This window comes from Diabrotica undecimpunctata, chromosome 1, assembly GCF_040954645.1.
Source record: "Diabrotica undecimpunctata isolate CICGRU chromosome 1, icDiaUnde3, whole genome shotgun sequence".
Classification (NCBI taxonomy): domain Eukaryota; kingdom Metazoa; phylum Arthropoda; class Insecta; order Coleoptera; family Chrysomelidae; genus Diabrotica; species Diabrotica undecimpunctata.
The window spans coordinates 50,505,227-50,517,741 of NC_092803.1; the positions used below are offsets into that span (position 1 = coordinate 50,505,227).

The following is a 12,515-nucleotide window of genomic DNA, read 5'->3' on the forward strand; positions in this document are numbered from 1 at the left end:
CAATATAACCCCACTTATATTCGTAAAATTCTTAAAATGACACTTAGGAATGGAGGGTATAGTGTGTTGCCTAGTCACATGGTTCACTTAAAAATATCTACAAAATCATAACTACTAAAATACAACTTTTTACAATTATTATATGCTAATTTCTTAAAATGCCCTCACATAAATAATTTTTATAAATTTCTCTAGTATATAACTTATTTAAAATAATCAAATACTTTTTTATATCTAATATTATGTAGTATATAACTTATAAATTATTTTCTATAAACCCTAATCGTATCAATATATATATATATATATATATATATATATATATATTGTATTTAAACTCGGTTCGCTAATCCCAGTCCGAACTGTCTTAGTGAATTTAGTAATTATTTTTTTGCGAAGTTAGTTACTTTTTGACAAACTAAAAGTGGCTGAAAATTACTATACAACCAAGCACCCGTACTCATAGCCAATATTAATAGTAAACAAACTAAATAGTAAATAAAATAGAACTTTGCGAATTACCGACAATCAATATTTATTTATCTGCACCATATAATAAATAGTTATGTTAAATTATAACAACTAAATATATATTTTTTAAATATATACTACCCAAAATTTGATGGGTTTAGTATACACTTCGACTATTTAGAATAATTCTTCTTTTTTTTAAGAAAGAAGTCTGTAATAGCAGGATACTTGAGCTATTAATACTGAGAAGTAGGAATTGTTGTGTTGTAGGTTTCCGACAATGAATCTGTCAAAATTTGTCCGAGCTAAGCGAATGGAGTTTATAAATACATATTAAATTTAGACTAATAGCTTTAAAAACTAATTATTGTTGTGTATTGTGATTGTGCTATGTCAAAACAAATAAATAGTCTGTAGAATGAATATAATAAATAGTCTGCATATAAGATAGATAATTTTGAACAAGAAATAATGGTGGGACGTCTTTACTATTACAGCCCTAAAAGAGGTAAGTTTAAAATTTAGAATATTATATAATTTTGTATTAAAATGTTTTCTTATGTATTTTAGTGTGTTGCAGTAGTCTTAAAACTAAGTGTATTTACTATATAATAGTTTGACAAATAGTTGACATTTTAAAAATTTCTCACTTACTATTCTGATGTTTTGGCAACGCTGTGGGGTTCTGACGTCGTAAATCTTGAATGACGTGCAAGCATAGTTATGTGAAAAATGCTATACTGTTTTCCAAGTTTTGACAGTATTGCCAAGTTTATTTGCTAATCTACCAAAGGCCAATTATAAATTTTTTTTTCTAATAACTAACTGCAACTAATATCAAAACAAACAAATATTCATTCGTTCGTGTTTTATATAAATTTAAATTTTTTTTTAAAATACACGATTTCATAAAATAATATAATAAAAATGTACTGTTTCAAAGCATATTTGAGGCATAAAACATATACATAATAAGGACATGGCAATACCGTAAACACAAATTTGAAATTTGACTGATCATTTTCATCATTTGTAGGATTGTAGGCACATTGTAGGTAGCTATAGCTAACTTCATCGTTCATCGGCACTTTCTCATTCTCCATTCTCTATACTTTTGCCGAAATTTTTGTAAATAGTAAATCTATTTCAATAATAGTTATGGAGGCTAAAACCGAAGTTAAGGAGGAGTTTATAGAATGTGAAAAGAGATTGGTGATTCAACTATCCACAGAAATAGATCTTGGAGAATTGAAGGATGAACTACATAAAGAAAATTCAGTGGAGACAAGTAAGTTCTAAAGGTTATATTTCGTGATTTTGGTTTCATACAATGAACTAATGAACATAAGCCTGGCATCTGAATTATATCAAATAATATAGAGGCATCTAGGACGAGGATATTCTTTATTCTTTGATTATATCGAAGATTTGATTTTTGTTTTTTTTATTCTTTGATTATATCGCATTTGCGTCTAGCGTCTATATTCTTTGATTATATGTTTGGGCATCAGAGTGTTGCCATATTTGTTGTCTAATGTATAAAAGTTTTTAAAATATAAAGACGAAATTATAATTATGTTTTGTTATGAGAAGCCCCCATTTTTGAACTTATATTAACACCAAAGAATATAGACGCTTATTAACACGTTCGCGTCGAAGTGCACCACCGGTGGCACATGCATAACTTATCATTCAGCAGCTTGTGTTGTGGCCATCGGTTGGACACGGTACCAAAGAATATAGAAGCAACAGTTGCTATCGTCAAGTCCTGGTAGACACTTCGTCTCAGGACCAGCAGCTTCATGTGGAGTCATACGTCGCCATGTTATCATATCCACTGGTAACTTTAGCATCTTAAAATATAATACCAAATAATGTAAGCCAAATTGTAACAGATAACTTTAAGGGGTTTTTACCCTGATATTTAGTGGCTCAAAACATATACACCTAGACACTGACGATGGAACATTGATTCCAAAAATGTTTTGTCTTCATGACATAGCCCGTTTGGGTTTTTAATTTATATACATACCTTTTATAAAGGATTTTTACTTAAATTTTTTTTGTTATTCAAAATGTTTTGTGTTTGTATCAACACTGTTTGATTCTAATTGTGTAATGTAATTCCATAAATGAATATACATATTATGTAAGATATGTTTAAATAGTTTAAATCTAAATAAGTAAAGCGGATTAAGGAATTATTGTAAAGGAAATTATGAATTATAAAAAAATAATATTCACATAATAATCAGTACTTTAATTTAAAAAGAAAATAAAATTTTACTGGTTATTTTGCCTTGTTCTATTTGGATTACTTTATCAATATCTTGCAAGACTTTAAAAACCTTACAGTATAGAAGAAATGACATAGAGGGATATATGAAAGGTACAACTGGAGAAATATTTACAGACAGTAACTAAATAATGAATAGGTGGAAAAAGTATTTTCAAGAGCTATTGCAAGGTGTAGAGGAATGAATATTTATTTATTGATAACAAAAGGGACAAACCCACTGTTAAAATGATACTATAATGCAGTAGAAAATGATTTAAATCACACAATGGAAGAAAACAAGAAAAAAAAAGTGCTCAAAAATTAAATGCGCATGCAAACCTAGATTTTTTTATAACTGGCTTGCTTATCAAGATTATTGATTGCAGAGATGATCAAATTAAATGTAGGTGGAACATACAACAGAAATTAAAAAATAGAATTTGAGCTCCAATTAGTTTTAGGATAAAAACAAAACAATAAATAAAAAAAAGAATCATTATATTAATATAAATTATTTAAAAACAGTAAGAGAGAATAATTGATAGAAAATTAGAGAAATGTAAGAAACTGTTATGCTAAATAGAATGTAACAATTATACCTAGATAAAAAAACCAAAATATAGTTTTCTTGTGATTATAAAAACATGTATAGTGTTTTTAATGGAGTTATTCATTTCTGCCATTTAACTAATATAAGGTGTATCATGTAGGCTACACATTACTCTGAAATCTGAACTACTATGTGTATTCCAAGTTTGTTGCATTTGTCACAATGATATACAGGGATTGGTTTTACAACTTTTCGATACTGACCTCATTGATCTTTCAAATTAAGACAATGCCCTGTTCCACCCAATTGAAATTGGGGGATCATTTCCGTTGCAGGATTTTTGTTTTGTATGTTTTTATGTTTTTCTCACAGCTTCAGTTAATTTACTAGGAAAACATGTCAACTTTTTATGTTTAAAAGAGGAAAAGTATTTTCCTAATTTCTTAATATTTTATTAGGATAATCGTACAAAATAGTGTAATGAGAACCTAGCCTTGAACGAACCTCCACAGAACTTCATATTGCTGTTGGGCAGTGTTGCCATGTCCTTATAATATATATGTTATGTACTTCAAACACTGTATAGAAACACAATTCACACAATTCTGAAATATGGAAGTGTGGGACTGGGAGTACGAAAACGCGGACCAGCAAGGTGAATAATTTAATGGCTGAAAAATCTACGTACATGGTTAAACACAACATCCACAAATCATTTCATAGCCGCAGTTTGCAAAATACAGATTGCTATTATGGTCGCCAACATCCGAAACGGATAGGCACCAGAAGAAGAAGAAGAAGATATTTACAAAGAATATAATAAAGTTTATGCAGTCACCATCTACAGGAGTATTTTGAATTATACTTCAAATATAAAGAGAGAAGCTTTTAAAAAATACATTTTTATTATATTATTTTATGGATTTTGCAATTTATTAATTTATATAAAACTCAAATCACTAATGATTTGTTTCTTTCTATATTAATTGCAGTTATTATCAGAAATTTTCTTTGGCAATTCCCCTTCGATAGATTAGCCAATAGATTTTTCAATACAGTCAGAACCCTAAAACCACCAGTTGCTAGATTGCAACAGATGTTCACCAGATGAAAATTGTATGACATCTCTTTATCATTTTAGGAATACCTGCAATTGTACTGATAGTTACCCACAGTTTTGCTGCACGCTTGTCCACATAATTTGTTGTTTAATTAACAGCTGAAGCAATAGCGATACAAAACCACTAGTATACTCGTATGTACAACAGCACGATTGCCAGAATGCAATATTATTTTTACAGATTTCTTTTCAATTAAAAAAGAAATAGAATTCTATTCAATACATCCAATCATATTATTTTTAACATTTAAAATATAGTTTTTGCAAAAATTTACAGATCATAATAAAAATATTAAATTCTGGGCAAATCACATGCAGGTATGCAACAAACAATAAAGTCGCAGTTAAAATTACCAAAGAAAGTATACCAATTGTGAAAGAAAGAAATTGTGAATTAACAATAGAAGAGTAAATAAGAAGTGGAGATATTTATGACAAGAGTACTGTTTTACAAATCCAACATGTTATACAAACATAGCAGCCTAGTTGACAAGAAAACCTTGATATAGCAAATAAGATTACAACCGTAGAAGTATAACCACAACCAGCAGAATGAAGTTTAGACACGCATTTTATCCAGCACATTTTCATAAGATCAAAATACTCCAGAATGAGATTTGCGAGTTTTGTAACATAATCAGAGATCTAGATCACATGTTCTTTGGGTACATAAAATATAGAGCATAATCTAATGAACTGTTCAGGAACCTTTTACAATTAAAAATTGATAGCCCATATAATATAATGTATCTGCTGGCTTTAGACAGAGAAGAAAGATTTGATTATTTGTTTTCATTCGCTAAAACAGCGAAAATTCAATTATAATAGCATCTTTATTTTACTCATTATATTTTTCCTTGATGTTCATACATAGACGATCCGAGTTCTACCTTGTGTTGTTTATTAAAATGCCCTGATCAACCTCTGGGCGAGAAGAGTGTAATCCCTGTTAAATCCTTTTTCTAAAATGCAATATAATTAATGATTCTGGCTGCGAGGAAATTCTCCCGAATGCCAAAAAAATACTGTGTATGCTTCCGGGATTATATTATTTATTCACATTTAATTAGTTTATTATTATGTTTATTTCTATTAGATTGTTCGTTTTGTTTGCTTCTTACTTCTTGCAAGACACGTTTATCTCTGGCACCGTGTCATTAGACCTTTGTACTTTATCCTACGTTTTTTCCCTGCAATCATCAGTTGACCAATAAATTTCTGCATCACATCATATAACACATCACCGATGGCATAAGATGCGTATATCAGTTTCTTCTTCCATTTCGTATTTTCTGCACCATGGTTCATTCACCTTAGACACCATTCTTAGACGAGAATAGAACCTCTACTCAACTCAATAATGATTCTCTGGTTCAAAGGTTGTTTCTGAAACCAAACTGTGTTTCGCTTAGTTGTATCTCTATTTTGTTATAACTTCTGGAGTGCAGTATTCTTAAGAAAATTTTCAGTACATAACTCATTAGATTGATAGCGCGATGATCGCTATATTGTTTAACGTTTATCTTTTTCGGTATCATTACAAATGTTGACACTAGTCAGTCTGTTGGTATGGAATGTTTGCCTTTATCGTCGAGTAGTTTAATTATTTCGCTGTTAGTTTCATCTGAAACGGTTGCTTTCCTATTCTTTGATAGTTGTATAGCTCTTTCCATTTTATCGAAGGTTATGTTTGGACCAGTCGATATATTTTCGATTTGTATTTCTCTTCTTTCGTCATCAAACAGTTCCTCAATATATTCCCTCCACCAATCCAGTTTGTCTTGTTAATTGGCTATAATATTTTCTTGTTTATCAAGTAAACTACTTGCAGTTGACCTATATGATCCAGTTATTTCTCGCACCTTTTTGTACATGTTAAACGTGTCAGCCTTTTTTCTGCAGTTCTTCTATTTCAATACACTATTCTATTTCAACACATTTGCTGCTGTACCATTTTCCTTTTGCATCCCGGATTTTCTTTCTGATTTCTTTATTGATTTTGTTGTATCCTTCAGTGTTTTTATTTTTCTGTTCTCGCCGGTTTTCCATTAGTCTCAATATTTCATCAGTCATCCGTTGATGTTTGCGTTTATTAATAGTTTTATATTTTTTGGTTGTTTCTTGCATGATGGATTTGATCTGATTCCAGTGGTCTTCGATGTAATGTGTTTCTTCCGATTTTTCGAACTTCTTTTCTATCTCGTGTATGATTGCTTGGCTATTATCTCGAATACAGTCAGTGTTTATTCGGTTAATCAGTTTTTGGAGTTTTACTTTTTTAAGGAGTTTGATATTTTTCAGTAATTGTTATATAATCTATCTGATTTCTTATTTCTCTTTAGTATCTGCTGGTGACTTCCAAATGTATAAACGACGCTTGGTTAGTTTGAAGAATGTATTTGTCACTCGTTAATTGTTCTCTATACGGAATTCTACAAAACGATCTCCTCTGTCATTACGTTGTCCAAGTTTTGTTTGTCCAAGTCCGAAATTGCCTACAATGTTTTCTTGTCTACCTTTTTTTTACTTTGGCATTGAAGTCCCCCATTATTATAATGTTTTTATTTTTTAAATGACTTATTAACATGTTTATATCATCATAACATTTCTCTATGTTATCTTCACTACTGCTCGCTGTGAGCACATAAACTTGGGCCAGATTAATATCCACTAGTTTTGAGTTTAATTGCATCATGATGACTCTGTCCGAAATTTAACTTACAGATTTAATACAACTAGAGACTTTGTATGTACAATGAATGCCACGCCATTCACCAGTTCCCGGCCAGCGCATCTCACTTGTCCCAAGAACTGGTATATTGAGCCTTCTTATTTCACGTATGGTGTTTTGTGTCATACCTGACTTTATTCGTATTTCTTTTCTATTGTCACAGGAATTTCGCTAGATAATGGCCTGGGAAGCCCTGTGTTGTTCTCCTGCCGGATCTTGATGTCCGAGGACCATGATCAGTATACCTTTTCTTATCATATGTTAGTGCCATTATGAATGAACTAGGGAATAGTAATGGGGTGGTTTCCCATTGCCTTCCCCATCGCAGTACCACAACCATTTAAATTGCTCCAGTCATCCTTATGGTAGTCCAGTTTCAAGCCGATTCAGGATCATTTCATCTGTGCTTTGAGTTCGTACTGATGATCGCTGCTGTCCTTCATCAGGTAGAGATAGGAAAAAGGTCACTAGATTTTGGAAGGATAAAGGGATGGGACATGTTTTCTCTCAGAAGGGAGTTGAGAGTGAAGCTTGGCTCGCGTGGGCAGGGTCGCTTCTCTGAAGTAGACCTATTCTCTACTGGGATCGTAGGAAAGTGTCTACCCGCTAACACTAAAAATTTGACCTTAAAAGTGTCAATACCGCGTTCTCTCATTTCCTGGAGCATCTTCGTTAGTGCCCCGATATTTTTGGCCGAGAAACCTCAAATCTCTCGGCATCTTTCATATGAGTCCTCACTACGCCCTCAATATTTTATTACCTGAGTGGTGGGTTTATTCTCTTCTAGAATCAACCGAATAGTCTCAATGGAAGTATTAGAGTTAGTTGGGTCCACCTGCAAGTCCACTAGGGTTAATTTTTTTTTTTTGTTTAGAGGTTTTCATAATTTTCATTTGGCCGTTTGAGACCGTTGTATAATTTGAATGCCCTATGTCGTCGACTTCTCGTTCGACGATATGAAATAGTACGCAGTCGATTGTTGCGAACTAAATGATTTCATGGTAGCTCAAAATAGGTACACTTAACGTAACTTCAAAAAACGTATTGATTAAGGTAAATGTCCTGATGGACTACGCACACAAAAGAGTTCAACCTCAATTATAAGCTCACCATATAAAACAACCAATCATCAAAAAGGCAAACACCTTGTACCTTTGCCCCGAGAAACTTATATGCATATAATATAATGTACATAATATTCGCATTATGAAACTATTGTTATAGTATTTTGCAAATGATCTAGTCTTACCGGAAGGTAAATAACTTACATAAATAAACATAAATAAATTAAAGTATAGATATATATTACAAATATATTGGTAAAATTAGGAAGTTAATATTAATTCAAGATTACAAATTAAAGGATTTAATTTGTGATTTAACAACCGTACAATTATATCTTTACGTTGAGTGATGGAAGATGTAGGTAAAGTGGGAGGAAGGAAGAAAGAAGGATAACCTTTTCGTGATTGTACTCGGACTGTAGGATAAATATTATTATCCAGCCTTTATTTATCACGTTAACTGCTGGACATAGGCCTCTCTTAAACTCCTCCATTCTTTGCGATTTTGCGCTCTTTGTTGCCAATTTTTCGTGATACGCCTGATGTCGTCAGCCCAAGGTGTAGGTGGTCTTCCTCTACTACGTTTATCTGCTCTTGACCTCCGATGTGTAATTTTGCTCGTTCATCGTGAGTCATGTATTCTCGCTATGTGGCCTGCCCAATTACATTTAAATTCCGCTGTGCGTTCCACGACATCAGCAATACTCCTTCGCAGATCTTCGTTTCTTATTCGGTCCTACAACGTCACGCTCAGCATAGATCGTTCCATTCATCTCTGGTTTTGACGGCTTCGAAATTGAGAGTGACACAGAGACGAATGGAAAAAAGGATAAATATATCTAATAGATATTATCGGATTTGTATTTCCTGACAGGGTTGATAGTACAACTAGATAGGGTTAAGGGAGATTGGTATCGCACAGCAGCTAGAATTGACTGCTTTCACCATGGTAGATATCCGCAGATGCGGGCAGGGCGGGTCAATTCCGGTCCCGAACCAAGATTTCCTCCCTTAGCAGTCTTTAGCTTGTCTCGTCGCTCTCGCTTAATAAGAATTAAAGGCTGCGAACGGACAATGTGAGGATATTCTTTTTGAGTGGCTCGTGTCCCACACGGGGAGTTCTTCTTCACGTGCCATATCAAAATTATCCGACGTTGGCGATCACAGTTGCGAAGGCTTCCCAATCTTCTGCAATATGGAATAATTGTACTGCATTTGATATATGAGTCCAGTCACGAATGTTTTTTAACCAAGAAACTTGTTTCCTTCCTACACATCTACGGCCCTCTATTTTGCCTTTAAAGATCAGTTGTAATATTTTATATCGACTTCCCCTTACTATATGCCCCAGATAAGACATTTTTCGATGTTTAACATGGGGAGTATTGTTTCTTATTTCAGTTCTTTAATTTCTACATAAATTTTTCTTATACCTACCAATGAACTATCGTTTTTTTTTTAGGTTTGCCTCAGAACAATAATAAAGTTAAGACCGGAGAAAAGTTTTACCAATGTGAAATTTGTTTTAAACAGTTCAGTACAGCAGGAAATTTAAAACAGCACTTGAGACTGCACCCTGGAGAAAAACCTTACAAGTGTAAAATTTGTTTTCAGCCATTTACTGAATCAGTTAAATTGAAATACCATAGGAGAATACACACTGGAGAAAAAACTCACAAGTGTGAAATTTGTTTTAAGCAATTTGCTGACTTACGTTATTTGAAAATACATAGGAGAACACACACTGGAGAAAAACCTCACAAGTGTGAAATTTGTTTTAAGCAATTTGCTGACTTAGGTTATTTGAAAATACATAGGAGAACGCACACTGGAGAAAAACCGTATAAGTGTGAAATTTGTTTTAAGCAATTTACTAGAGCAGGAAGTTTAAGACTCCATTTAAGAATACACACTGGAGAAAAACCGTATAAATGTGAAATTTGCAATAAGACCTTTTCTACACGTGGTCACTTGAAATTACATTTGGTCACACACACTGGAGAAAAACATCACAAGTGTGAAATTTGCTTTAAGCTTTTTGCTCAAGCATGTGAGTTGAAAAATCATAAGAGAACACACACTCTAGAAAAACCGTACAAGTGTGAAATTTGTTTTAAGCACTTCTCTCAGCGCGAAAGCCTAAAAAGACATTTATTGACACACACTGGAGAAAAACCTCACAAGTGTGAAATTTGTTTTCGGCAATTTACTGAATCAGTTAAATTGAAATACCATAGGAGAATACACACTGGAGAAAAACCTCACAAGTGTGAAATTTGTTTTAAGCAATTTGCTGACTTACGTTATTTGAAAATACATAGGAGAACACACACTGGAGAAAAACCTCACAAGTGTGAAATTTGTTTTAAGCAATTTGCTGACTTAGGTTATTTGAAAAAACATAGGAGAACTCACGCTGGAGAAAAACCGTATAAGTGTGAAATTTGTTTTAAGCAATTTACTATAGCAGGAAGTTTAAGACTCCATTTAAGAATACACACTGGAGAAAAACCGTATAAATGTGAAATTTGCAATAAGAACTTTTCTACACGCGGTCACTTGAAAATACATTTGGTCACACACACTGGAGAAAAATCTCACGAGTGTGAAATTTGCCATAAGCAGTTTTCTCAACGCGGTGACTTGAAACTTCATTTGTTGACACACACTGGAGAAAAACCTCACGAGTGTGAAATTTGTTTTAAGCGATTTAGTCTAGCAGGTAATTTGAAAAAACATAAAAGAACACACACAGGAGAAAGGCCCTACAAGTGTGAAATTTGTTTTAAGCAGTTTTTTGTACCAGATTATTTGAAAATACATAGGAGAACACACACTGGAGAAAAACCGTATAAGTGTGAAATTTGCTTTATGCAATTTATTAGAGCATCAAGTTTAAAACTCCATTTAAGAATACACACTGGAGAAAAACCGTATAAATGTGATATTTGCTATAAGCACTTTTCTTACCGCGGTGCCTTAAAAATACATTTGTTGACACACACTGGAGAAAAACCTTACAAGTGTGAAATTTGTTTTAAGCAATTTGCTGACTTAGGTTATTTGAAAAAACATAGGAGAACGCACACGGGAGAAAAACCGTATAAGTGTGAAATTTGTCTTAAGCACTTTTCTCAAACAAGTGCTTTGTTGAAGCATAAGAGAACACACACTCGAGAAAATCCGTTACACGTGTGAAATTTGTTTTAAGCAATTTACTGCAGCAGGCTGTTTAAGAATCCATTTAAGAATAGGCACTGGAGAAAAACCATATAAATGTGAAATTTATGTGAAAAAAACACATTGGGTGACACACACTGAAGAAAACCTCACTAGTTTGAAATTTGCTTTGAGCACATTTCTCGAAAACCAAATTTGAAAGCATATTTGCTAGCACACACTTTCAATTTCAAGTGAAATTTGTTTTAAGCAATTTACTGTAGTAGATGGTTTGAAAACACTTGAAGGAGAGATACTGGAGAAAATCTTTACAGTGTAAAATAATAAACTGAATGTAAAAATATTTGAAATTTTCTTCATTTTATAAATTTATTGTGCTACATTATGTGCTATTGTATTTGTAATATATTTTTATGTCACAAATAATTTAATAATTACACATTTCCCATAAATGAAGACTAGTTCCACTTATTTCGTGACGTATCCAAAGAGGGTCTAGCAGGGGTCGGCAACCTGTTTGTCCTTAAGGGCGCAATACTAAATTGAAAATCACCGAGGGCGCATATTTTACAAATAATCAACAGGTATAAATAAGCAAAGACAGATTTTTTATAACTTTATTTTGTTGGTGTCATACATAATGATACATATAATTCAGTGTGAAACTTGGCTGTCCATATTTTCAGATAATTTATTATAATTGGGGATATATTTAGAGTTCCCGGTTCTTAAACAATTTTAAATGTGAGTCATTAAGCTTTGTTCGGTATTTTGATTTCAAATATTTCATAGTTGAGAATGAAGACTCGCAATTGTATGTTGTTGTACAATATGAATAAATTTTTAGCCCACATTTCCTTAAAATAGGATACTTATTTTCATCGATTAAGTTCCAAAACATTTTATCATTACTATGAACTTTAAAAATAATATCCCTTTGCAAGATTATTATTTCTAATTCTAGGTCTTCGATATTATGAAGCTCGAGGGGGGCTAGGGGGTTACCCCCCTCCCCCCCCCCCCAGGGTATATAAAGTAAAAAATATTTAAAGAATAGTAGGAAAATGTAATTTGCATAACAGAAAAAATCCAAAGCGCTAATTGAATAATATTTGTATATA

General features: G+C 32.6%; 1 protein-coding gene across 1 annotated transcript; it reads left to right on the plus strand.

Annotated features, from left to right (window-relative positions):
• Window positions 1-674: 674 nt before the first annotated feature.
• On the plus strand, window positions 675-11,850 carry LOC140449073 (uncharacterized). Its single transcript, XM_072542217.1, has 3 exons — window positions 675-979; window positions 1,508-1,759; window positions 9,677-11,850. Exons 2-3 carry the CDS (start codon window positions 1,630-1,632, stop codon window positions 11,410-11,412), a joined length of 1,866 nt encoding a protein of 621 aa, XP_072398318.1. The 5' UTR covers window positions 675-979; window positions 1,508-1,629; the 3' UTR covers window positions 11,413-11,850.
• The last annotated feature ends 665 nt before the right edge of the window (window positions 11,851-12,515 follow it).

Excerpts from the sequence above, each read along its gene's own strand:
- LOC140449073 (XM_072542217.1), top strand. The coding sequence starts at position 1,630 with ATGGAGGCTAAAACCGAAGTTAAGGAGGAGTTTATAGAATGTGAAAAG. Across the intron at positions 1,760-9,676 it reads AGAAAATTCAGTGGAGACAA|GTTTGCCTCAGAACAATAAT; the intron begins GTAAGTTCTAAA and ends TTTTTTTTTTAG.